This window comes from Macaca thibetana, chromosome 15 (assembly GCF_024542745.1).
Source record: "Macaca thibetana thibetana isolate TM-01 chromosome 15, ASM2454274v1, whole genome shotgun sequence".
Lineage (NCBI taxonomy): Eukaryota > Metazoa > Chordata > Mammalia > Primates > Cercopithecidae > Macaca > Macaca thibetana.
In genome coordinates, this window is record NC_065592.1 from 26,496,523 (window position 1) to 26,524,229 (window position 27,707).

Here is a 27,707-nt window from a genome sequence, read left to right on the forward strand (position 1 = left end):
CGACCTTTATTAAGTGCTTTCTCCATAGCTATTACAAAGGTACCCGCTTTCCTTGGATTGTCTAGATTCTTCTGGCAACGTGGTCCTGGGCACAAGCGTCCTCTTCTCTGGACCTCATCAGTGCATTGTTACACGAAGAAAGTAGCACTGGGCGCTCAGTTCTGTCCCAGCTTTACGCTAGCGGAACTGCGGTTCGGCTGCCGGCGAGGGTGCCCGGAGGCTTTTCGTCAGCACTCCCACCCTAGCAACGTGCGCCTGCTGCTAGGGGCGGAGGCGGGGGAGGGCTCGGAGGCTGCTCACACCCGCCAGCTCCGCGTTCCCGCTGGCCCCAGCTCCAGCCCCCGAGCCCGCCGGTGGGTACTCAGCCTGAGGTGGGAGAAAGGGGCTAAGCGGCAGACTGGGAGCGGGCAACCTGCGCCCTTTGGCCGAAGCGGAGAGCGGTTATGAGGGCCGACCTTGTGTTGGGTGGCGCTAGGTTCCCATCTTGGGGGACTCCTCTCCCCTCTTTCCACATACACATCAAAAATAAGCTTTAGGCCGGGCGCGGTGGCTCGCGCCTGGAATCCTAGCACTGTGGGAGGTGGGTGGATTGCCTGAGCTCAGGAGTTCGAGACCAGCCTGGGCAACACGGTGAAAACCTGTCTCTACTAAAATACAAAAAATTAGCCAGGTGTGGTGGCGTGCGCCTGTAGTCCCAGCTACTTGGGAAGCTGAGGCAGGAGAACTGCCAGAACCCGGGAGGCGGAGGTTGCAGTGAGCCGAGATCGCGCCACTGCACACTAGCCTGGGCGACAGAGGGAGACTCGAGACTCCGTCTCTAAAAAAATAAATAAATAAAAAATAATAAACTTTAGTTGTTCGTATAATGGGCAGAGAGAGGAGCACTTGTGATCTGAAGCAACAGAAAGGAAAAACTGCACACAAGTCATCCCTAAAATTTGAGGCAACCTTGAGAGTGGCGGCCTAGAACTGGCTCCCTATGTGACTCTAGGCAAGACCCTCTTATTCCCTGGGCCTCGGTTTCCGCTATCTGTACCATTAGAAGGTCGAACCAGACCAGCTTCCAGGTGTTTCTACTCATACTTTTCTTTCTTTGAGCATTGTTTTGGCAGCTAAAGATGCCTTGGTCTCCCAGAGTGTAAGATAGAAGTGTGCAGAGGGAGATTTCCGGAGACGGAGGGAGATAAGATATCAGCGTTTGCATGAACAGGGGACCAGAGAAATAAGGTGCAGTCCACCCAGCTCTGCCCCTGTGACCTTCAGCAAGTCACAGCCTTCTGAGTCCCAGTTTCTTCATGAAATAGAGCAGTTGGATAGGTACTGGTGTATATCAAGGAATATTGCACTGGAGAGTTAGAGAATTCTCTGCTTTATGTTTAGGGTGGTTTAGAGTGACTACTGGATATCTCAAGGCCTTTGGAAAGCAGATTAGAATCGAAATAAGTGCTGGGATTCAGAATGAGGCCTGGTTCCAACTGGAACCAATGGGGACATCCAGAGCCGTAATTGAGTCTATAGATTTTCCCATGTCCTCTCCAGCCTTTCTGGGTCTGGAGTCTGGGATGAAACAGGGTGACTGCTCTCTAAAGGATACGTTGTTGGGCAGGTTAGAAGGGCCCTTATGTTGTTGGATCCTTAAAAAGTGTACCACTGGGCTGGGTGCAGTGGCTCACGCCTGTGATCCCAGCATTTTGGGAGGCCAAGGCAGGCAGATTACCTGAGGTCAGGAGTTCGAGACCAGTCTGACCAACATGAAGAAACCCTGTCTCTACTAAAAATACAAAATTAGCTGGGCGTGGTGACAGGTGCCTGTAATCCCAGCTACTCGGGAAGCTGAGACTGGAGAATCGCTTGAACCTGGGAGGTGGAGGTTGCGGTGAGCCGAGATCGCACCATTGCGCTCCAGCCTGGGCAACAAGAGCCAAACTCCAAGCTGACTCTTCATCTTAGTATTCCATTAATTAATTCAACAAATATTTATTTGCCTTGCATTCATTCTCCTAGGCTAAGGTCAAATCATAGATACAAAAATGAACCAGAAATTATATCTCCTCTCAAGTATATTACATGTTCATAATAAAAATAGTGGAAGAAAACTTAGCAGTATTTTTATTTCTTAGTCTACTCATAATAAGTTACAACAACGTAGACGTAACCCAAATTCATATACTTTGTTCTTGAGACTTTTTAATTGCCTTGCTATGTAACATAATGAATTCTTAGCTTTATTGGGTCCAGTCACTCTGATCAGAGGCCATAATTTACTTCAGCTTTAATATCCGCTAGATTTATATATCCATTTGTATATGTTCTCTGTGTATATTTGTGCATTAATATTTGTGCATTGGCCGGGCGCGGTGGCTCAAGCCTGTAATCCCAGCACTTTGGGAGGCCGAGACGGGCGGATCACGAGGTCAGGAGATCGAGACCATCCTGGCGAACACAGTGAAACCCCGTCTCTACTAAAAAACACAAAAAAACTAGCCGGGCGAGGTGGCGGGCGCCTGTAGTCCCAGCTACTCGGGAGGCTGAGGCAGGAGAATGGCGTAAACCCGGGAGGCGGAGCTTGCAGTGAGCTGAGATCCGGCCACTGCACTCCAGCCTGGGCGACAGAGCCAGACTCCATCTCAAAAAAAAAAAAAAAAAAAAATATTTGTGCATTATGAACAGTATTAATAAGGGTGAAAATGCTGCTTCCAGTATGATCACTGTTAATCTTGCAGTCATGCTAGTAACCATAATTTATTGTTAACAGCTTGCCAGAATGAACCGAAAGCTTTATATGCACTAGCTTTTGTAGAGATGCAGTATAATACGCTGGTCAAGAACAGGGCCTCTGGAATTAAACTGCCTGGATTCAAGTTTCAGCTCTGCCACTTATTTGCAGTATAAACTTGACCAAGCTATTTGATATCTCTGTGCCTCACTTTTCTCATCTGCAAAATGGCCATACAGGTTGAGTATCACTTATCTGAAATGTTTGGGACTAGAAGTGTTTCAAATTTCAGATTTTAGAATATTTGCATTATATACTTAAGGGTTGAGCACCCCTAATGAAAAACCTGAAATCCAAAATGCTCCAATGTGGCCAGGCACAGTGGCTCATGCCTGTAATCCCAGCTCTTTGGGAAGCCTAGGTGGGCAGATCACTTGAGGTCAGGAGTTCGAGACCAGCCTGGCCAACATGGTGAAACCCCATCTCTACAAAAAACACAAAACTTAGCCGGACATGGTAGCACACACCTGTAATCGCAGCTACTCAGGAGGCTGAGGCAGGAGAATTGCTTGAACCTGGGAGGTAGAGGTTGCCGTGAGCTGAGGTTGTGCCACTGCACTCCAGCCTGGGCAATAGAGTAAGATTCTGCCTTAAAAAAAAAAAAAAAAAAAAAAAAAAGGCTGGGCGTGGTGGCTCAAGCCTGTAATCCCAGCACTTTGGGAGACCAAGACGGGTGGATCACGGGTCAGGAGATCGAGACCATCCTGGCTAACACGGTGAAACCCCGTCTGTACTAAAAAAATACAAAAAAAAAAAAAACTAGTCGGGCGAGGTGGTGGGCGCCTGTAGTCCCAGCTACTCGGGAGGCTGAGGCAGGAGAATGGTGTAAACCCGGGAGGCGGAGCTTGCAGTGAGCTGAAATCCGGCCACTGCACTCCAGCCTGGGCGACAGAGCGAGACTCCGTCTCAAAAAAAAATGAAACAAAAACAAAAACAAACAAAAAAAAGAAATCCAAAATGCTTCAATGACTATTTCCTTCTTATGTCATGTCAGTGCTCAAAGAGTTTTAGATTGTGGAGCATTTTGAATTTTGGATTTTTGGATTAGATGCTCAGCCTGTAGTAACGGTATCTCAGAGGCTTGTGGAATAGATAAAATGAGTTAATAAATATAAAACCTATAGCAATTCCTGGTACATTTTAAATGCTATTTTTAATCTTCGCAGAAGTCAGTGATGGAGTTATTATCCTATTTTACACATAGGAAAGTGAGACTTAGAGAGGTTCAACAACTTGCCCAAGGCCACATTGAGCTATAATTCACAACTAGTCCTGTCTAATGCAGATACTAATGCATTTAATCAAATGTTGTTCTGACTATTCTGTGCTGCCCTTAATTCTCAGAATAAGCTGTACTGTCAATCAATATTTAGAATTTATTTGAATTCTTAAAATTAAGTTATTAAAATGCAATAAAACTGTTTATTCTTTGTAGACATTTATAATGGAAATTCTGGACTAGAAGTCAAGAGATTTACTTAGTTATAATTTTGAGCAAATAATATTTCTATCTTTATTCTGCAGATCTTTAAATAAATGGTCGTAGTTATAATTTTGAGCAAATAATATTTCTACCCTTATTCTGCAGATCTTGAAATAAATAAATGGTTTATATATGGTGATTTTGAAAAGCTTTCCATCTCAAATTCTAGGATAATTATTTAAAACAGGAGAAATTGCCTTTTTCACAAAAGCAGTAAACTCTGAAGTAAGCAGTCAACTCAAGATTTTTGATGAACAGAAGTACTATGTTAGGAGCAAAATCAAAATGTTTAATGATGTATTTAAATATATTTTGCATATTTTAAAAATAGATATATAATTAACATTATAGTATACTTTCCTGAATTGTGGAAATGTGAGAGAGATAATCTTGGAATTTTGTAAAATATTTCTTTCTTTGTGAGGGAAAACTACACCTAACCATCTCTTTAATAAACAAGGTCTTTATTTATCTTGTAAATCTCTTTTCAGTGCAAACATGCTTAGACAGAGAAGAGATTAACTTCAGTGGCTTCCCACTAATTACAGAGATTAAGAAGTGCCTGCCTGAATTATTTTCCAAAGGATACACATTACAAATTATTGCATAGGGGCAGCTCACCAAGAAGATCCTATTGGTTTGGGGGTAAGTAATTCTAAAAGTTATCTTTTCCTTAGAATGTCCCATGAATATGCTTTTCTTGGGAAGTATGGCTCTCTGACTATACCAATCAGTTTTGAGCAGAGCCAATCCATTTATAGCACCTGCAATTTCCAGTGACCTAGATCTGTGGATGACATCTGTCGTTAGTTTGATGACAATGTTGAAAAATAGGTTAGGCTGGCAGATAAGAAGCCCTGCACCCTCTATCTATAAACAATACCACATCCCAAGCTTTTTGAAAACTATCCTGAATTTTGCCTCTCAGCACATCTTGTGGTCTCTTACAGAAAATCCTGGACTATCTGAAGTGGAAGGGACTTTAGATTCGCCACTTCACAAGTATTTTTGTTGTACAGTACTGTGCAAGCCACTCGGGGTACAAAGATGAATAATGAAAGACCTTCTCTCATTATACTCATAGTCTACTAAAAATCATTTCATCTAGTGTCCTAATTTTTTAGCTGGGGAGACTGAGGCCAGAGTGGGGAATGGAGCTGCTCAAGGACACATAATGGGACGAGGCAGGGCTGGGGTAGATCCTGGGTCTCTTGATGCCGCTCACATTGTTTCCATTGCATTATGCTTTGCTGTATTGGTTACCTCGTCTTGTCAGGAGGTAATTCTATCTACTTCTCAAAACGTAGGCTGAAATTCTTCTGGAAAGCTCTATTTTTTTTTAACGCTAATGGTATGAATGAGAATATTAAGTTGGTGCGTTTTAGCTGCTGTTCTCTTCTGTAGACAGTTCTTCCTAGAATTAGGTTGGTCATGCCCATAAGAAACTCATTTCCTAGAACTTTTAAGCAGAACCTCAGAAGAAATGGGGATTGGGTGCTCCCACTGCCCCCCATACTTCCCTCAGCTCTTTGATATCACAGCTTGTTGCAGGGGACACTTGACCTGGAGTAGTTGAGACTGGTCCTTAGGTTCCTTGGGTCCCAGCAAATGTTCATGCTGGTCACATCTTCAGGTTTCTCTTTTTTTCAGTTTCACCAGCAACTGGTATAGGACCTACATAAATAGGGTGCTTAGGAGGTGTTTCCTGAATGAGTGGAGGAGCATGTTTGAATGCATAATACATTCTCTTTCTTTTCAGTTCTAGCCTTGTTAGTTGAGGGGGATGATACAAGTAAATCTGGAAAATGTTTCATTATTCTTTTTATTCTAATATGTAATCCAATATTAACATTATTTAAATTCTGGGTCACTGGCTCTCAAACTTTTTGGTCTCAGAACTTCTTTTCATTCTTAAAAATTAAAAACCCCCAAAGAGGTTTTGCTTATGTAGGTTATAGATTGGATTTGAATCCTGCTCTGCTACTATTGTTTGACATTAAAACTGAGATTGAATGCCACATGCAGGGTTTGTTAAATTTAAAAATAAATAAATGAGGCAGGCACGGTGGCTCACACCTGTAATCCCAGCACTTTGGGAAGCCAAGGTGGGTGGATCACCTGAGGTCAGGAGTTTGAGACTAGCCTTGCCAAAAAATGGTGAAACCCCATCTCTACTAAAAATACAGAAAAAAAAAAAAAAAAAAGCCTGATGTAGTGGCGCATGCCTGTAGTCCCAGCTACTTGGGAGGCTGAGACAGGAGAATTGCTTGAACCCAGGAGGCAGAGGTTGCAGTGGGCGGAGATCACGCCATTGCACTCCAGCCTGGGTGACAAGAGTGAAACTCCGTCTCAAAAAAATAAATAAAATAAATAAGTAAATGAATTAATTTAAAAAAACAGAAATTTTAAAGATATTTACTTATTAATTTTCAATTAGTAATAAACCTATTGCATATTAACATAAAACATCATTTTATGAAAAATAAATATACTTTCCAAAACCAAAATATTTAGTTAGAAAAAATGGTATTGCTTTATGGTTTTGCAAATTTCTAATGTTTCCCTTAAACAGGAGACAATTTGACTCGGATATCTGCTTCTGTATTCAGTCTATTGTAATCTATTGTTTATGTTGAGGTATAAAAAGAAAAGAAGGCCTGCACTTTGGGAGGCCAGGGAACGTGGATTGCTTCAGCCCAGGAGTTGGCGAAACCCCATCTCTACAAAAAACACAAAAAAATTAGCTGGGCGTGATGGTGTAAGCCTGTAGTCCCAGCTCCCCGGGAGGCTGAGGTGGGAGGATCACCTAAGCCTGGGAGGTGGAGGGTACAGTGAGATCACACCACTGCACTCCAGCCTGGGTGATAGAGTGAGACCCTGTCTCAAAATAAAAAAGAAAGGAGAAGGAAGAAGGAAAAAGGAAGAAGGAAGAAGGAAAAGGAGGAGAAGGGAGAAGGAAAAAGGAAGAAGGAGAAGGAGGAGAAGGAAGAAAGGAGAGGAAGGGAGAGAGGGAGGGAGAGAAGGGCCTCACCGAGAGATGTAGTTGGAAAAGGGAAGTCCTCCCAAACTCCCTAAAAGGCTCTCAGGAATCCCCCATGATCCATGGATCACACTTTAAGAAATGCTAGTCTAGGTCGTTACCTATATTGTCTCATTTAGTGTCATTATTTCTAGCATCTCAGAACATCTATTTCATGATTCTGGCACACTGAGAGGTGCCGTAGTGAAATTATTAAGAAAAAAAAAATCCAGCAACCAAGGAAGGTTACAACCTTTTAGAATAACTGAGGCTTTTCTTTTTCAAGAAGCTTCAGTAATGTGAATTATTTTTTATTTTTGATTACATCTTCTTAGTATTTATTTTATTGTGGCAGAGTGCATGTAACATAAAATTTATGATTAGTAACATTTAGTATATAGAGACAATGTTGTGCAACCATCATCACTATCTAGTTTTAGAACACTTTCATCAGTCCAAAAGGAAACTCTGCCTCTTAGTTTTTTTGTGTTGCTATAAAAAAAAAACTGAGCCTAAGTAGTTTATAAAGAAAAGCAGTTTATTTGGCTCACAGTTCTGCAGGCTGTATAAAAAGCATGACACGGGCTTCTGTTTCTGGTGAGGGCTCAGGAAGCTTCCACTGTGGCAGAAGGCAAAGGAGAGCCGGCATCCCATGGCAAGAGAGGAAGGAACCAGGTGAGGAGGAAGGTGCCAGGCTTTTTTAAAAACAGTTAGTTCTTGTGGGAACTAATAGAGTGAGAACTCACTAATTACCAGGGAGATGTCACCAAGTATTCATGAGGGATCTGGCCACATGACCAAAACACCTCCAACTAAGCCCTACCTCCAACATTGGGGATCAAATTTCAACATGAGATTTGGAGGGGGCACATATGCAAACTATATCTAGTCTATTAAGATATTCTATATTACATTCTATCTGTATCTATTAAGTAGTCACTCCCCAATCTCTTCCTCATCCCAGCTCTTAGCAACCACTAATCTGCTTTTTGTCTCTAGGTTTGCCAACTATGGATATTTCATATATATAGAATATGAACTATGTAGCCTTTTGTGTCTGGCTTCTTTTGCTTAGCATGATGCTCTCAAGATTCACCCATGTTGTAATATGTATGAGTACTTCATTCCTTTTAATGGCCAAGTAATATTTCATTGTATGGATTGACCACATGATGTTTATCCATTCATTTGTTGATGAATATTTGAGTTGTTTTCACTTTTCGGCCACTGTGAACAGTGCTGCTGTGAACATTTGTGCACAAATTTTTGTTTGAACATCTGTTTCTGTGTTTTTGGCTGTAAACCCAGGAGAAGAATTGCTGGACCATATGGCACTTCTGTTTTTTAGTTATTACAGGACTTCTTAGTCTTTTTTAAAATCAGTTTTGTTTTGTGTATCTGCAACCTCAGGGCCGTAAGGGTGAAGCAGGGTGAGGAGGAAAAGCAAAAGCATACAATTAATTAGTCTGAAAAAGGATTTATTTTCAACACCATACTACCATTATTGTGCCTAACAAAATTAACAGTATGTATTCTTTTTATTAAACAGGGAACGCAACTTCCAGCAGCCACAAGGAATGCTGCTACTCAGGTACCAACTGAAACAAGCTCCTCCACAGAAGGTTTGGTGTAGGTTTTGTGCTGTGATGGGGAAACTGCAAAGCAAACTCAAACACAGCACTTACAAATACAGGTACAGCAATCTTCCCCTGGGAGCCCAGGTTTTATCATGCCCCATTAAAACTCTCCACTAAAGAAAGAGAAGACCCAGGGTGAATGTTGATGGCCTTCCCTGAACAGTTTAGTGTGTTTTCTTTTGGATAAGAAACAGTCAGGGCTGGGTGTGCTGTCTCACGCCTGTAATCCCAGCACTTTGGGAGCCCGAGGTGGACAGATTGCTTGAGGTCAGTAGTTCGAGACCAGCCTTGGCAACATGGCAAAACCCTATCTCTACAAAAAATACAAAAATTAGCTGGGCATGATGGCATGAACCTATAGTCCCAGCTACTTGGGAAGCTGAGGTGGGAAGATTGCTGGAGCCCAGGAAGTCAAGGCTGCAGTGAGCCATGTGTGCCACTGCACTCCAGCCTGGGCAACAGAGTGAGACCCTGTCTCAAAAGAAAGAAACAGTCAGTTTATTAGCTAGTGGCTGCACCCATACACAGAGGGGCCTAAATCTTTAGGATTAATTGCTAGTGTGAGCAAAGAAAGACTCCTGGCTTCTTGGCTTCAGGATCCCCCTTTATCAGATTCCAATCCTTCAGTCATTCTGCACATTTTCAGAATAAATAATACCATTGCTGACAATGTCAGTGGGTCTCCCTTCTCTTCTCCTTTTTAAATATTCCTCCTTAGTCTGGCCTGAATTGCCTTCTTAACCCACATTCTTCTCCCTACCCCACCACACCCCTATCCATTCCCATGCCATTGGGTCTCTCATTTTCTATACTCTTTTTAGCAGGCCTGATGAAATTATAGAAGAGAGAATTCAGACTAAAGCTTTTCAAGAGTATAGCCCAGCTCACATGGATACCGTCTCTGTCGTTGCTGCTTTGAACTCAGATGTTTGTGTCTCTGGAGGGAAAGATAAGGTGGGGTTTGCAGTGTTTCCTGGGAAACGAACTTTATTGCAGGGAAAGGAAGATATTTTGAAAGGAAGTCTAGGGTTTGCATTTCTGGAGCAGGGTTGATGAGTATAAAAATATGAGCTTTAGAGTTAGGAAGACTGGGTTTAAATCCCTGCTTGGCCACTACCCATTCGTTTGGACAAGTCTTTAAATTTTTTTGAGCTTCAGTCTTATCTGTTAAGTGGGAATAATAATGCTACCTCACAGGTGGTTATAAAGATTAAATCAAAGAACGTAGGTGAGATCCTTAACACTGTGCCTGACCACCCACATGTTTTCTATAAATGGCAGAGATCATACTTCCCACCAATGCCATGTTACACCTACATGGAGGCACAGGAGTTAATTGTCAGCAAAAGGAACTTTCTAATCTCTTCTTTTATGCTCTTTACACTGATATGCATTATGATTCCTCCTGTGTTTTTGTCCTCTTTCCTCCCATTCTCGCATTTCTCTCCTTCATATTTGGATCTATCATAGCACTCACACCTGGGATACTGGTAGCATAACTGCTAATTCTTTTTGTAGTGAATAATACTAATAATGGGGCGGGTGTGGCGGCTCACACCCATAATCCCAGCACTTTGGGAGGCCATGGCAGGTGGATCACTTGAGGATAGGAGCTGAAGACCAGCCTGGACAACATGGCGAAACCCCATCTCTACTAAAAATACAAAAATTAGGGGGGGCATGGTGACGCATGCCTGTAATCCTAGCTACTTGGGAGGCTGAGGCTCAAGAATTGCTTGAACCTGGGAGGTGGAGGTTGCAGTAAGCTGAGATCGGGCCACCGTACTCCAGCCTGGGTGGCAGAGCAAGACTCTGTCTCAAAAAAAAATAATAATAATGTCTCTCATTTTCAATAGCCTTTTAGAATCTTCAAATTCCATTTGCATACTGTATTCCACTGGTTCTAAGATGCATGTTTTCACATTTTATTTTATTTTATTATTATTATTATTTATTTTATTTTTTTTTTTTTGAGAGGGAGTTTTGCCCTTGTTGTCCAGGCTGGAGTGCAATGGCTCGATCTTGGCTCACCTCAACCTCCGCCTCCTGGGTTCAAGCGATTCTTGAGCCTCAGCTTCCCGAGTAGCTGGGATTACAGGCATGTGCCACCACACCTGGCTAATTTTGTATTTTTTTTAGTAGAGATGGGGTTTCTCCATATTGGTCAGGCTGGTCTCGAACTCCCGACCTCAGGTGATCCGCCCGCCTTGGCCTCCCGAAGTGCTGGGATTACAGGCATGAGCCACCATGCCTGGCCCTGTTTTCACATTGTAACACTTCTTAAATCAGGATGCATCTAAGTATCCTAATTTAATTGGCAGTATTTTGTCTTAAAATCTAGGCCGGGCAGGGTGGCTCACTGCAGTCTCCACCTCCTGGGTTCAAGCGATTCTGCTGCCTCAGCCTCCTGAGTAGCTGGGATTATGGGCATGTGCCACCATGCCTGTCTTATTTTGTATTTTTAGTAGAGATGGGGTTTCTCCATGTTGGTCAGTCTGGTCTCTGACTCCCGACCTCAGGTGATCTGCCCACCTCAGCCTCCCAAAGTACTGGATTATAGGCATGAGCCACTGTGCCCAGCTTGAAATGGTAAATTTTTTTAAAAAGCACCACAACAAAAATATACAGCGCAGTAGGAAAACAAATCTAACCCTATGTGGAATTCTCCTTCACCATCTACAGCCAGAACCTCCAGTGGAATCAGTTCTCCTTGGGGAATGTTAGCCCAAACCCATCAGTAAGTTTAGAGCAGTGGTCTGGTGTGAGAGGGAGAGAGAGAGAACCACCAGGAGGAAAGAAAAGAAACTCAAAGGAGGGGCACATGAGGAGGGATGGCCACAACAGGGAGCCCCTAATGCTTTGAGCAAGTCCCTGAACAGAGAGGGAGTGAGTGAAGAGGGAGAAAGTAAGGTGGGAATGCAGTAGAGGCTAGTGTCACTTTAACAAGAATTGAGTAATGAAACTAAAATCTTCACTCTCTTCAGACAGTTGTGGCCTATAATTGGAAAACTGGAAATGTGGTGAAAAGGTTCAAAGGACATGAACATGAGATCACCAAGGTAATTGTCAAATGATTATTATGAAGGCAATCTGGAACTGAATAAAGGATAGCTAATAGTTCTAGATATTAAGGGTGACTGAATCTTTGATCTTAAGGAAAAATGCAAAGGCTTTGTTTGATGCTGTGAAGTCCTACTTCAGGAGAAACAGAGCAAACCATTCACTTAGTTGTTGTTACAGGCATATCGAACACAGTTTTTCTTTTGTCATTAAGCCCTTAATAGCACAGGTAGTAAACAGAACACAGCTAATAACAACTCTCTCTGACCTATCCTGACTCAGCAGGTACAGTACTGAAGGCTTACCCTGTGCTTACCATAGCTAGGAAAATGACAGAATCCCTGTGCTCAGCAACCTTTTAGTCTAGTTGGGGACATTTAATGAACATTCAATAACAATGAAATAAAAATTAATTTGTTAGATAGCATTACAGACCAGAGTGAGCTTCCAGCAAAAATGATAGAGAATGCCAGTTTATATATAATTCCCTGCTCTGAAGTCCACCTAAATGAACCAAAAATTAAGATACACACTTCTTTTATAATGAAACTAGGCATCAGCCACAATCCCATAGCACAGAATATGATAGTTGCTCGCCAGATACGTTGTGTTCTGAACTAGACTGATAGGGAACACCATGCTCTATTCACTTATCCCCAGATATTTGACAGTGCAGATTTCACTAAAAGAGCTGGTCCTGAATGGTCCTCCCAACAGCCCTTTATTTAGAAAGATGAGGACTAAGGATATAGATTGTTTACCAGTAAAACAAGACAATGTAACAAAATCGAGGCTGCTGCCAGCTTGCTTCTCTTTCTTCTAGTCACCCTAAAATGCCGAAGGACTGGCCAGGCATGGTGGCTCGTCCCTGTAATCCCAGTGCTTTGGGAGGCTGAGGCAGGAGCATCATTTGAGGCCAGGAATGTTTTGTTTTGTTTTTTGAGATAGAGTCTCACTCTCTCTGTTGTGTGATCACAGCTCACTGCAACCTCCATCTCGCGGGTTCAAGCTATTCTTCTGCCTTGACTGCCCAAGTAACTGGGATTACAGACGTGTGCCACCACACCCGGCTAATTTTTATATTTTTAGTAGAGATGGGGTTTTGCTCGGTTGGCCAGGCTGGTCTCCAACCCCTGGCCTCAAGTGATTTGCCCGAGGCCGGGAGTTTAAAACCAGCCTGGGACATAGCAAGACCCCATCTTGACAAAAAATAAAAAAAACTAGCTAGGCATGTTGGTGCACACCTATAGTCTCAGCTATTTAGACAAGACATAATCAGCCATCAGTATTCAGGATGACAAATCAAGACATAATCAACCATCAATATTCAGCATGACAAATCAAGTTATAGTAGACCTTGGACTGAAAGGAAAGAAAGTGAGAGAGAATTGACTGTGTGTGAGTGTGTGTATGTGCGTGCACTTGTGTGTGTGTGCACATGCATGTGTGTGTGTGTGTCTGTGTGTGTGTGCATGTAATACTTGAGCATGTATCAAGCCTTGTTGAATTTACTGCCAAAGATTGGACTTGCCCTCATTCAAAGATGAAAAGATTAATAAGCAGAAAGGATCCAAAGTGAGGTCTATATGCCTAGATTTTTTTTAAATACACATATAACAAGCTAATGTCAGATGAAAATACACTTTGAAGGAAGAACTACTCAAGAAGCAAACATAAAATTTGATTAATGCTTTTTTACTCTATAAATTAAGAGAACAATAAGTTGAAAAAATAAGACAAGCCAGGTGCAGTGGCTCCTGCCTGTAATTCTGGCACTTTGGCAAGGCAAGGCAGGAGGATTGCTTGAGCCCAAGAATTTGAGACCAGCCCAGGCAGCATAATGAGACCCCATCTCCACAAAAAATTTAAAAATTAGTTGGATGTGGTGGTGCGCGCCTATAGTCCCAGCTACTCAGGAAGCTGATGTGGGAGGATCATTTGATTCCATGAAGTTGAATTCATAGTGAGCTGTGATTATTTCACTGCACTCCAGCCTTGGTGACAGAGCAAGATTTGTCTCAAAAAAAAAAAAAAAAAAAAGTGAGACAATAGAAGAATTATCTGGGGGAGAAAAGATTTGAGGAAAAATATTATTACAAAGTAAAAATTGGCCAGGCAGGGTAGCTCATTCCTATAATCCCAACACTTTGGGAAGCTGAGGTGGGAGCATTGCTTGAGCTCAGGAGTTCAAGACCAGCTTGGGCAACATAGCAAGACCTATCTCTACTACAAATAAAAATACAAATACATTCAGTGGTCATAGTGGTGCATGCCTATAGTCTAAACTACTTGGGAGGCTAAGGCAAGAGGATCGTTTAAGCCAGGGAGATGGAGGCTGCAGTGGGCTATAGTTGCACCATTGCAGCCCAGCCTGGGTGACATAGCGAGACCCAGAAAGAAAGAAAGAGGGAGGGAGGGAAGAGAGAGAGAGAGAAAGAGAGAAAGAGAGAAGAGAGAAAGAAAAAAAAGAGAAGAAAAAGAACGAGAGAGAGAGAAAGAGAGAGAGAAAGAGAAAGGAAAGGAAGAAAGAAAAAGATTATTTATGTGCGGAGAGTGTTGTTCATATGTAAAGGCATGGAAAGACATTCTTAAATCCGTAAAATCTTGCCATATGCAAAGCATTCCTGAATAATATAGTTGAAGGTATATTATTAAAGAATGTGAATGGGCCAGGCGTGGTGGCTAACGCCTGTAATCCCAGCACTTTGGGAGGCCAAGGCGGGCGGATCACCTGAGGTCGGGAGTTCAAGACCAGCCTGACCAACATGGAGAAACCCCATCTCTACTAAAAATACAAAATTAGCTGGGTGTGGTGGCGCATGCCTGTAATCCCAGCTACTCAAGAGACTGAGGCAGGAGAATCGCTTGAACCCAGGAGGCAGAGGTTGTGGTGAGCTGAGATCGCGCCATTGCACTCCAGCTTGGGCAACAAGAGGGAAAGAAAAAAAAAAGAATGCGAATGAATGATGAATAATAAAGCCAACTAATATTAAAGAAGTTCCAAACTGAATTCACTGTATGAGTCTTCAATCCAATTAAACACAGAATTATGTCTAAAGAATTGTCAAAACTAGGGCTATGAGAAGAAATGTAATTGTTTTAATTCTTTAAAAAATTTATATGAATAAAATGCAAAATATTAATAATATGATAATAGACTGGATAAAAATCCAAGAGAGTACCTACAAAAGTGGGAATGAGCCAGAAGTAATATAATTGTGCTAATTAAAGAAAAAATTGTTTTTCCTTATAGGAGATTCTTTTCTTTCTGAAATTAATACAATGAGAATATGAGTTTAAAGATATTAATACATATATAGAGGTATCATGAGAAGAACTCAGGTTACATATTATTTAAATTAAAAATATAAAGAAAGGGAAAAATAAATCTAAAAATAAATATGCAATTTTATAGAAAAAGAAGACAATGAAAATATGACAAAATGTTTTTCAAAACCAGCAGAAAAGATGGAAGAAACAAGATCAAACATATATATGATAGCAGTAAATGTAATTGGGATAAATTCACTTATTGAAAGGCAGTACTCTTACTGAGTTAAAAACTAAAGCCACCTATACATTGTTTAAAAGAGACATATCTAGGCTGGGTACAATGGCTCATGTTTGTAATCCCAGCACTTTAGGAGGCCGAGGCGGGTGGATCACTTGAGGTCAGGAGTTCAAGACCAGCCTGGCCAACATGGCAAAACCCCATCTCTACTAAAAATTAAAAAAAAAAATTAGCCAGGCATGGTGGCACACACCTGTAATCCCACCTATGCGGGAGGCTGAGACAGGAGAATCACTTGAACCTGGGAGGCAGAGGTTGCAGTGAGCAGAGATCATACCATTGCACTCCAGCCTGGGCGACAGAGTGAGACTGTGTCTCAATAAATAAATAAATAAAATAAAATAAATAAATAAATAAGACATATCTAATGCAAAGCACCTTTAAAATTTAAAGTGAAATAGTAAACATAGAACAGATATTTGTACATGCACGCACACACACACACACACACACACACACATATATATAGCAACATTGTTTAGAATAGCCAAAAGCTGGAAACAACCCAAATGTCCTTTGACAGATTCATGGATAAATAAAATGTGGTAATATACATACAGTGGGCTATTTTTCACCCTTAAAAAGGAATGAAATAGGCCAGGCACAGTGGCTTATGCTTGTAAACCCAGCATTGTGGGAGGCCCAGGCAGATAGGTCACTTGAGCCTGGGAGTTCGAGGCCAGCCTGAGCAACATGGCAAAACCCCATCTCTACAGAAAATACAAAAATTAGTCGGGTGTGGTGGCACACACTTATAGTCCCAGCTATTCAGGAGGCTGAGGCAAGTGGATTGCTTGAACTCAGGAAGGGAAGGTTGCAGTGAACTGAGACCAGGTCACTGCACTCCAGCCTGGGTGACAGAGCAAGACCCTGTCTCAAAAAAAAAGGAATGAATTTCTGATACATGTTACAACATGGCTGAACCCTGAAAACATTATGCTAAGTAAGAGCCAGACACAAAAGGACAAATATGGTATGATTCCACTTATATGAGGTACCTAGAATAGTCAAGTCCATAGAGACAGAAGTAGAATAATTGCAGGTGCCAGCAGCTGTGGGGAGAGGAAAATGGACAGTAATTGTTTAAAGGTTGTAGAGTTTCAGTTTGGGATGATGGAAAAGTTCTAGAGATGATAGTGGTGATGGTTATACAACAACGAATGTACTTGTTGCCACTGAGTTGTACATTTAAAAATGGTTAAAACTGTAAGTTTTATGTATATTTACCACAGTTCCAAAAAAAAAAAAAAAAACCACACAAAAAAGAACACGATGGAAGAGATCAGAACAGGAAGAACAGGTCAGCAAAGATATATCAGGCAAATGTAAACAAACAGAGCAGGAGTTGGGATGATGATATCAAGCAAAGTTGTATTCAAGGTAAAAAGCATAAAATGGAACAGCGATTTACTTCAAATTCATCATAAGTACAACAGAATCACCTGTCATAACAGTACAGTATCCATTTTTGGGGTGCAGTGATGATCAGGTGTAAAAGGAATCCCACAGGAGGAAGTTCTATAGGAAGCCCAAGAAGGGAAACATCCTCACCAAGGTAACGTGATCTGAGGAGGTGAGATTTTTAACCTTACCCTGAAGGACAGGAGGAAATCTGCTACATAAAGGAAAAGGTAGCACAACATTGAAAAAGGTGGAAATTCAGACTGGCCCATGCTTTGCATTCATAGATTTCAAGCTTAGGTATTACTCTTGAGAAGTGTGTGTGGGGGCCAGGCGTGGTGGCTCACGCCTGTAATCCCGGCACTTTGGGAGGCCGAGGTGGGCGGTTCACCTGAGATCAGGAATTGGAGACCAGCCTGGCCAAGGTGGTGAAACCCTGTCTCTACTAAAAATATTAAAATTAGCTGGGTGTGGTGGCTGTCGCCTGTAATCCCAGCCACCCGGGAGGCTGAGGCAGGAGAATCACTTGAACCCGGGAGGTGGAGGCTTCAGTGAGCCAAGATCGCGCCACTGCACTCCAACCTGGGTGACAGTGAGACTCCATCTCAAAAAAAAAAAAAAAAAAAAAGAAGTGTGTGGGGAGGGAGTTATGCAGACTCATCTTTTTCCCCCAATTTGAAGTCCAGTCCAACTAGCACACCAGAGCTATTTCAGTGTTACTGTTTTTTCCCTGAGCAGGTAACCTGTATTCCCAATTCCAACCAGTTCTTCAGTGCCTCTCGTGACAGGATGGTCATGATGTGGGATTTGCACGGTTCCTCACAACCAAGGCAGCAATTGTGTGGCCATGCCATGGTGGTCACCGGATTGGCTGTGAGTCCAGGTAAAACAAAGTGAACCTCTTCCCAACACCTTGATACTTTCTGAAAAACCCTGTTCAGGTCCCATCTCACAGGCTGTCTTCTCACCATTGTTTCCAAAGACTCATCACAGCTGTGCACTGGCTCTCGGGACAACACCTTGCTTCTGTGGGATGTGGTGACAGGACAGAGTGTGGAAAGAGCATCTGTCTCCAGAAACGTGGTATGAACTCGAACTTGGTACAGAACAGGGCAGCAGAAAGGAGCATGGGGTGAAGGAAAGGCTCAGGAGAGAAATCAGGAGGCCCATGAGCAGAAATTAAGAGCCTGGGTCCCAATTGCTGTCCCCTAACCTGCTGTGAGACCCTGGCCTCTCGGGGTTATTAGATTAGATGGTCCCTTGAGTCTTCTGCTCCAGACAATGATTTTACTCACTCATATGGGAATTAAAAATGGTCTTCATTATTTCACTATTACTTTTCTTCTGTGGGCCAGACACTGTGCTAGGAACAGGGTTAGTGACCAAGGACAGAGTTCCTGTCCTCCAGGAGCTCACAGCTTATGCTTATTGTATGTTCATACATGTAACATCATGTGGAGAAATAAACATTACCTTTTGCTTTATGTAGAATTTGCATTGCTTTTGAAGGACCAGTTGTTTTCTAGTAGCAGACTGGTATAAACTGCAGAGCCTTTGGAGTCAGTCATACCCAGGTTCAAATCATGGATCTATTACTTACCAGCTATGTTATCTCAAGGAAGTTACTTAAGCTCTTAGAGTGTCTATGTCTTCATTTATAAAACGGGGAGAATTCTATCACCTGCTAAGGTTCTTCAGAGGGTGAATTGAAATACTAGATGTGAAATACCTGTCGTTGTACCTGACCTATAGTAGATGTTCTTTTAGTGGTCGTCACATTTCAGTCCCAGTCATCTTTTCTAATTTTGAAGATGGCTGCCAATGGTCAGATGTGCTTGCCCCATGCCCTCTATATTGGTGGAGTTTACTGGAAGAAAAGAAAATCCTGTTATTTTGGGTTATTTTGGAAACTGTTTTATGCCTGTCCAAGCAGGAGCCTGCAGGGATAAAGAGAAACATGAATGCGCTTCCTGATCCCCATGAGGTGTTGGGCTAGAGTTTCAGTGAACCCGCCTTACAACAGGGGCTGTTCTATCTGCCACACAGCTGGGGTTTCAGGCACTCTAAGGGTGCCTGCATGTATTTTGGTGCTCACAACTGGCCCAGCTGTTCCCTTGCTGCTGATAACCTGGGAGATGCAGGTAGCATGACTGATAGGTATCTGCAAAATGTAAGATGCCTGTAAATGAATTTGCTAGTTCAGAATCCTTGAGAAGAGGCACAGTGATGCTAGTTAGCACATTTGACAGGAATTACAGCAGAGGAATGACTTGGTGTGAGAAGTTCTGAACATTTTGCTTTTTCTAGGTCACTCACCTGTGCTGGGTCCCCAGAGAACCATACATACTACAGACCTCTGAAGATAAAACCCTCAGGTGGGCTTACTGAGCAGCAGTGAAAGTGTTTCTTTTTTTTTTTTTTTTTTTTTTTTTTGAGACGGAGTCTCACTCTGTCGCCCAGGCTGGATCTCAGCTCACTGCAAGCTCCGCCTCCCGGGTTCCCGCCATTCTCCTGCCTCAGCCTCCCGAGTAGCTGGGACTACAGGCGCCTGCCACCTCGCCCGGCTAGTTTTTTTGTATTTTTTAGTAAAGATGGGGTTTCACCGTGTTAGCCAGGATGGTCTCGATCTCCTGACCTCGTGATCCACCCGTCTCGGCCTCCCAAAGTGCTGGGATTACAGGCTTGAGCCACCGCGCCCGGCCTTGAAAGTGTTTCTTGTGAGGTTTGTGGCTCCCATGTGTACATGGCTCCATTCCCACTCTGCTTCTCCACATTGCTCTGCCCTTCCCAGAGCCTTCTGTTCCTCTCCCCTTCACTGGTGGTGGGGCCTCTCTGCTCTGGCCCCATGGATCATTAAGGTAGGGAGGGACTGTATACCATGAGATCAGGCCTGGTAAAAGCCCCTGTTCTAGATGGTTTCAAAGCATCTGATTCAGCCAGCTCCTGCTATGTGAATGTGCTCAGATTAACCCCAGAATCAGTCATTTGCTTGTCCCACCCTGTCGGGCTGCCTGGCTCTCCTTGCTACTCCTGCATGGCTCCTGGTGTTCTCAGTCACCCAGCCTTCAGCTGAAGCCCTCCCTGGGGAAGCAGGGTTGAAATCAGCATCAGGGGAGTCAGTAAAGTCAATAGTTCTTAGACCGGAGAGCATAACTAGAAACTTTGGATCTCAGAAGAGATTCTCCTTAGAAAATGATAGGAATGGGGTAAAGAGGTAAAAATAAAATAAGGAGCAAAACAAAATACTCCCCAGTGGACCCCATAGCCAAGGTTGGCCATGACCTGTATGTAAATCTTCTGTAACTGATTCTGAATGATGACTGATCTTCCGTATCGTAATAAGTATCTTTTTAAAAATTTAAGTCACAGGCACAGAAATATCCTTTTGTCCATGGAAAGCAGTGCCTCAAAGGACCAAATTAACAAATTAACTTGTACAATTAAGATGCCTGGTCTCAATTTCTATTAACTGATCTCAAAATAGAAAGAACTCAGATGTCATTCAATTTGGTTACTTCCTGCCAGCTTTAGAGTCTCAGAGATTGATCTGGTTCATGCTGCTGTTTTTAGGTAAATCATGCCATTCCAATCTGGCTGGCCTACACAGCAAAGAGCCAAGACTTTTATGGTAGTGGGACAATACGGGTATATTTCAGCCACATTTACTACAAGCTAATTTCCTGCCCTAATCTCTTTCAGATTATGGGACAGTCGGGGGCTGCAGGTAGCTCATATGTTTCCTGCAAAGCAGTACATTCAGACCTACTGTGAAGTCAGTGTGGATGGACACAAGTGTGTCTCCTGCAGCAATGGCTTTGGAGGAGAAGGCTGTGAAGCCACGGTAGGAGACTGTGTGAGGTCCAGGTATCTGGTTGCTGATGAACAGATTACTTACTCTGGCCTCATGCCTGTAGCTGTTCTACACAGGCGAGCTCTGCTAATGGCCCAGGCCTCTTTCAAAATCATACTGTGAGTGATTCTTTGCATTCCAGTTGCTTCATTTAAGAAACATTCATAGGGGAGGCCGAGGCAGGAGGATTACTTGAGCCCAGGAGTTTGAGACTAGCTTGGGCAACAGAGCAAGACCCTGTCTCTATATAAAAATAAAAAGTTAGCTGGGCATGGTGGCGTGTGCCTGTAGTCCAAGCTATTCAGAGGCTGAGATGGGAGGATCAACTGAGCCCAGGAGTTTGAGGCCAGCCTGGGCAACAAGGGAGACCCCATCTCAAAAAAATAAAGAAAGAGAAGAAAAGAAACATTCATCAACTTAGGGCTCTCTGAATTGGTAGTAGGAAAGAGGAATGGGATGAGAGTCAAGATGGGGAAGAGCTAAACACAGAACTAGTCTGCTGATGTCTCTACTCGCAGCAGAGCTTGGAGAGGGGAGGGACTGTTTGAAGAACGAGATTTATTCCCATTATAGGCATGGCCACAGTAAAAGAAGCTCAAGCTTTGTAGGAAATTTGGAGCTCTAGTGTTGGTCCAGGGCCTACTCCATCCCTTACACATATACCTTCCTTGCAGTTAATTTTGGAATAGATTGCCTAGGCTCCTCCAAAGCACCTTAGATTCATAATTGTAGAATATCAATTAAAAGGGTTATCTAGTATTCAAATAGAACAATTATGCCTCCTATTTTATCGAACATTTCTTGTGTGCTGGGCACTGGGCTGAGCGCATTACATGTAATATCTCATTTAATCCTTAAAAACAACCCCATGAGTTAGGTACTATTATAATTCCCATTTCACAGACAAGGAAATAGAGGCATGGCAAGTTGACATTTCTTGCACAAGACCATATCCCTAGTAAATGGTAGATTGGGGTGTTGCAGCCTTTGAATGTAGCATCTCTTTTCTAAGTGAAACATTTCCAGCTCCTACAGCTATTCCCTGGATAACATGCTGTCCAATAACTTCATTATCTTTTTGGACATAATTCAATTTGCTGTCCTCTCTGAACATTATTCTCCAGCTGTGATCTGATCTGTATCTATGAGAGTGGGACTGGCAGCACTGACTGGCACTTCCCTCTTGTAGACACTAGTCTTCACACATCAAGGTTCAGCATCTAGGCATTAAATCAGAATGTCTACATTTATATGTACTTATACCTATGAGGTACTTCTAACCATGGGGTCCCCACAGGACCCACAGATGCCAAGAGGTTGAAATAAGGCAGCTCTTGAGTTGCCATGAAAGCAAACAACCCCATACTGTTGTTTCGGGTTCCCCATGATGGAACACCATCATGCTGTAGGACTAGGAGCTTTTACTTCCCTAACCATTAAAAAGGCAAAAACTTATGACACATTCTTAACCAGGGTTGTTTGAGACATAGTTGAGGCTTAAAATAATCACTAGATGGGGGTTGTTGGGTCTGTGGATGGATGAAGATATGTGAGCAGGTAAGTGGAGGGAATAGGTACATCATGGGAGCGGGGGTGATGGATATTCGTGGACGAAGCTAGGCTAGTAAGTATGAGCTGGTACATGTCATTACTTTGCAGTTGTGGGACCTAAGACAGACTCGAAACAGAATATGTGAGTATAAGGGGCATTTCCAGACTGTTGCATCCTGCGTCTTTCTACCAAGAGCATTGGCCTTGATGCCTTTAATTGCTACCTCATCACATGATTGCAAGGTGAAGATTTGGAACCAAGATACTGGAGGTAAGGAGCCTGCTGTCAGTTCTCCTCGAAAGACACATGAAGTCCTAAAACCTTCTTTAAAACTCCCTCTTCCCATTGCTCAGCATTACAAAGCCACCCATCTTCTGCCACTGTCTAGTCCTGTGGTTAAGAGGTGATGTCAAGATGCTATCCCCATGTATCCCCTGGTACCATGTTGCATAGACTCATTCCTGAGAACTCACATAGATTTGGCTCTTACATTCTTTCTACCTGAAGTTCTTCATCAGATTCTAATTTGTGAAACTTAAAATACCTGGAAAAGAGAACAAGAATTGCCACTTTTGAATTCTTCTTTCGAGGACTAAAATGAAACCCTCAGCTTTTGGTGAGGTTAAGGGGGAGTCAGGATAGTTTCAGAAAGTCTCTGCCCTGTTTTGATTCTGTAGCTGAAGTTTAAGAACACGGTAAGCTCATAACATTTCAAAGCATCAGAGAAAAAGGATGTCTTATGCAACCCAGGTCCCCAGATTCCTGGATCTGCTGGAGCCAGCCCCTGCTGGCCGATTGTTAAATATTCAGGATTTTTGTGAACTGGTTTTTAAACCTTTGGTGGCCTGAAGTCTGATCATGGTGGAGGTATTTACACCATGAAAATTGACAAGTGCTATGAATCGGTGGTGGTAGTGTTTTTTCCTCCAGAAAGCTGGTTTACCAGCACGCCACTGCCTCCATCTGTTCTGTCCTGGACACAGGGTTCTGCCAGACAGAAATAGCATTGACTTAAAGAACTTTAAACCAAATCTCTCCTACAGCAGTCTTCTAGAACTCAGCTCCTCTCAGGGGAGACAGGGTAGTTCCTTCAGAGAATAGAGGCGGGACCATGTCTTGTGGGCACTCTGCAAATAGCTGTGGCCACAAGCCAAACTTCCATAGTAAGGACAGCCTGCTGTACCGTCACCTGGAGCGGCTTCTCCAGCCACCCAGGTGTAACAGTTGCTTGAGGAAAAAGAGCAGATGTTTTAGACTTAATGATCATAAACCTTACCAGGGAGAACGAGGTCTGAAAGTGTTGACCTGACCAAGTGGCACAGATTCCCTGCCCACCAGGTATGAGCCTGTAGATTTCAGAAGAGTGGCCTCTAAGATGCAGATGGAGGGAGATGGGTCAGCTGAAACCCCTAAAGAATGCCTTTCAGGCTCCCCCATTATCCTTCATCTCCAAGGCATCAAGACCCCAGGAAGCCAGCAGCTAAAGATCAGTATCCTTGTATGTTTTTCCCTGCCTGGGCCCTGCTTTATTCTCTGGGCAGGTGACTGAGGGCAGCTTTGTAACATGTCTTTAGCTGGTGAGACCCTGATACTTCTTGGTGATGGTATGCATCCTGTTTGGCCCATGTGCCATTCTCTACCATTGATGTCGTGGGGTTGGCCCAAGTTCTGACCTCCCTGATATGCTTTCCTCTGAAGAAGTGGGGCCTCTCTCATACTGGTTAGATATGTACAGCAAATGCTTTATTTCCTTGCATTTCTCATGAAGACATCACGTTTCATGATGCTACACTCTTGGCCTAATCTGCTGGTTCCCCTTTTCCCCCCAGCCTGCCTGTTCACCTTGTCTCTGGATGGATCAGGACCCTTGACTTCTCTGGCTGTTGGTGACGCCATCTCCTTATTGTGTGCAAGTTTTAACAGAGGAATTCACTTACTCAGAATGGACCACAGCCGAGGGCTGGAACTGCAGGAAGTGGCAGCATTCTGAGGCCAAGAGACACTCACTGGACAATATCAAACCATGGCCCTTTCTCAGCGTGGCTTTGTGTCTTTCCCAGTTATCTTGTGGGGAGTGGGATGTAGGGCTGGTATTCTTTGTTTAGGTTCACTTAGAAGAGGTATCAGTGTTGTACGTCAAATAATTTAAGTCCAGTGATTCAAAATCAGGCATAGAGTCCAGAAACATGGACTACACATAGGTTCTCTATTTAAGTTAAATACAAATGCAACTTTTTAGTGAGCTTGTAGGACTACTCTTCAAAAAAAGTTTATTGCTCAGAATGATGACCTGTAAATGTAAGAGTGGCAGGCCTCTGTCTGTGAAAGTCAGAACACAGGGCTCAAGCCTCTGAAACTGACCCTTTCCAAGTCTTCACAAAAGAAAAAAGGCAATGGGGAGAGAGAGTGTTTTGGTTACATCAGAAATAATTGAGATGGGAAAGAATAGTGCAGCTCCATAGAGGAGACAGACTGTAGACAATGAGATTAAGCTTCAGTCACTGCTCCTCAGCAATGTGAAGAATCAAAGTCAGGGCAAGCAAGCGAAAGCTTGGACTTCTATTCAAAGTGGCAGCAGAGTGGGAGGGCGGTGCCCTTCTAGCCCAATGCTGCTGAACTTGTGTGAAAATCAGACCTGAGATGGCTTGAAGCGGCCAAGAATCACATGGGCATTGCCCAGAATTATAGGAGTTAGCACATCTGCTCTACAGATAAGAAAACATTGAAATTCAAAGATTAAGGCCAAAAATATCTCACTTGCAATTTTAATATTTTTATTTGGATTTATATAAATGAAACATATATATATATGTTTTGGAATGGCCAGAGTGAGGCAAAGGAGATCCCTGAAATAACATTAGAACATACAGGAAAAACAAGGCAGGCGGATCACTTGAGGTCAGGAGTTGGAGACAAGCCTGTATGCGCGTGCCTGTAGTCCCAGCTACACAGGAGGGTGAGGTGGGAGAATCACTTGAAGCTGGCAGGCAGAGTGTGCAGTGAGCTGAGATTGTGCCACTGCACTCCAGCCTGTGTGACAGAGTGAGACACCTTGTCTTGAAAAAAAAAACATACAGGAAAAAGAGGGATGGAGTCAACTGTGCCCCAGACATTAAGCCCCCTTCAATGAGGAGGGGCAAGGTGCTCAGGCCTGCCTGTGTGGCCCCCAGGAGTCAGACCTCAGCCTTGTGCTCACAGGCCCATTTTCATCCAGGGAAAATGGAGTCCTTTCTGCCTTCAGAGATGCCCACACATAAGGCACATGAGGCCTGGAGATTCCCTTTCTGACAAGTCCCAGCCAAAGAAAGATTTTGCTTTTGTCTTCTCTGGCCTCTGCTTGTCTCTGATACCAGTGGCTGACAGCCACCTTCCTTGTTCCCTCTCTTGGTGTGATCATGGCTAACTGCAGCCTCAATCACCAGGGCTCAATCAATCCTCCCTCCTTAGCCTCCTGAGTAGCTGGACTGCAGGCATGCACCACCACACCTGGCTAATTTTTTGTGTGTTTGTGTAGTCTCCTGGGCTCAAGTGATCCATCTGCCTCAGCCTCCTCAAGTGTTGAGATTACAGGTATGAGCCACTGCATCCAGCTGAGAGTCTGTTCTTAAGCTAGTACAAACAGTCAGACCGGACTTTGAATCTCCACTTCTCCATTTAGCTGGATGATCTTGGGCAAGTTATAAAATCTGTTTCCCCTTCACTTTATAACATGGGGCTCATGATCATACCTCACCACAGGGCTGTTCTGAAGACTGGACATAGCTATTTTAAATGCTAGGAAAGGCCAGGTGCTGTGGCTCCTAGCACTTTGGGAGGCCGAGGCAGGAGGATCACCTGAGGTCAGGAGTTTGAGACCAGCCTGACCAACATGGAAAAACCCCGTCTCTACTAAAAATACAAAAATTAGCCGGGCCTGGTGGTGCCCGCCTGTAATCCCAGCTACCCGGAAGCCTGAGGCGGGAGAATCGCTTGAACTTAGGAGGCGGAGGTTGCAGTGAGCCGAGATTGCACCATTGCACTCCAGCTTGGGCAACAAGAGTGAAACTCCGTCTAAATAAATAAATGCCAGGAAAGGTGCTGACAAATGGTAACCATAATTATTTATTGTCCTCTCTGTCCAGACTAAATATTCCCTTTCCATATTAAACATTTACCGTTCTGCCAGATGAGTTGGCTCATGCCTGTAATTCCAGCACCTTGGGAGGCTGAGGCAGGCAGATCACAAGGTCAGGAGTTCGAGACCATCCTGGCCAACATGGTGAAACCTCGTCTCTACTAAAAATACAAAAATTAGCTGGGTGTGGTGGCGGGCACCTGTAGTCCCAGTTACTCAGGAGGCTGCGGCAGGAGAATCACGTGAACCCGGGAGGCGGAGGTTGCAGTGAGCTGAGATCATGCCACAGCACTCCAGCCTGAGCAACAGAGAGAGACTCTGTCTCAAAATAAAATAAATAAAAATAAACGTTTACCATCCCTTCATCCATTCTTGGATCTTATCCTCTAACCCTTTGGTCTTGTTTTGCTCTCCTTTGATTCCTTGTTATGGGTCTTTCAACTCTGGAAAGACAAAGAGGTAGTGGGAGAGGAAGCTAGAGGGCTGAATACATTTATTCTCATTTGTTATTCCCAGTATTCCCTGTGTTGTTATTTCCGTTTCACAGATGAGGAAGCTGAGGGCTAGAGACATGCAGTACTTTGTCCAAAGTTACATAGATATTAAGAAGAGCTGAGATATGAATCTGGGTCTGCCTGACTCAAAGCACTTTCCTTTGTATCATGTCACAAAGTCATAGACCATGACATTGTTTGTATCTTAAAGACCAGTTATTAACTTTCTGGCTCCAAGGAGATCCCCTGCCCAAGGGCCTAGGGGTAGTAGACAGCTGTCTCAGGGACAGTCTTAGCGTGTGCTGGATTATTAGTGCATCAGCTGACACTTTTTCCCAGAAGGGAGAGAGGCAGCAAGTCAGAAAGTCCGCGGGAATGAGTTGGGAGGGGGTTCCAAGGAAGGGGGACAGGCTGCCAGGAGAAGGAAAGTACACGTGAGAAAATAGTAGGGCTCTGATGAGTTAGTAGGGTTCTGTTACCAATAAAATTGTTTCCATAAACTGTATGTGTGCTTGATGTCAAATTACACATTTTAAGTAGAAAATAGATTAGTAAATGCTAGTGTTTGTAGAGGACTTTTTTCAGTCCGATATGCCCTAATCAGATACTCTCAGCACCTAAGATATAGGCTGCTAAAATTCATTCATTCCTCGAACATTCATTGAACACTTCATTCTAGAGGCTGCCCCTCTAAAATCATGTCAAGGAATTTTCCAAAGACAGTTGACTTTTTTCCCAGGAAGGTGGATA

The 27,707-nt window shown here is 43.4% G+C and overlaps 2 protein-coding genes across 4 annotated transcripts in view; both read left to right on the forward strand.

Annotated features, from left to right (window-relative positions):
- The window catches only part of CDC26 (cell division cycle 26), a 258,302-nt gene that overhangs the window by 164,212 nt on the left and 66,383 nt on the right, over positions 1–27,707 (forward strand). The gene's annotated exons all lie outside the window — the stretch shown is intronic.
- On the forward strand, positions 230–27,462 carry WDR31 (WD repeat domain 31). 3 transcript variants are annotated; one of them, XM_050761032.1, is made up of 11 exons: positions 230–353; positions 4,751–4,904; positions 8,828–8,971; positions 9,737–9,869; positions 11,900–11,974; positions 17,686–17,830; positions 17,930–18,030; positions 19,255–19,322; positions 20,647–20,788; positions 22,457–22,619; positions 24,179–27,462. In XM_050761032.1, the coding sequence occupies exons 3-11, from the start codon at positions 8,856–8,858 to the stop codon at positions 24,337–24,339; spliced, it is 1,104 nt and encodes a 367-aa protein (XP_050616989.1). In that variant the 5' UTR covers positions 230–353; positions 4,751–4,904; positions 8,828–8,855; the 3' UTR covers positions 24,340–27,462. The 3 variants fall into 3 exon arrangements, with proteins under 3 accessions (XP_050616989.1, XP_050616990.1, XP_050616991.1); XM_050761033.1 differs by having other exon boundaries at positions 242–353; positions 9,740–9,869; XM_050761034.1 differs by lacking the exons at positions 230–353; positions 4,751–4,904; positions 9,737–9,869 and having other exon boundaries at positions 8,877–8,971.

Bases quoted from the DNA above. Each gene is read 5' to 3' on its own strand.
- WDR31 (XM_050761032.1), top strand. From the start codon at position 8,856: ATGCTGCTACTCAGGTACCAACTGAAACAAGCTCCTCCACAGAAGGTT. The intron at 9,870-11,899 runs GTGGGGTTTGCA...CACTCTCTTCAG, and splicing joins TCTCTGGAGGGAAAGATAAG to ACAGTTGTGGCCTATAATTG. The intron at 11,975-17,685 runs GTAATTGTCAAA...TTCCCTGAGCAG, and splicing joins ATGAACATGAGATCACCAAG to GTAACCTGTATTCCCAATTC.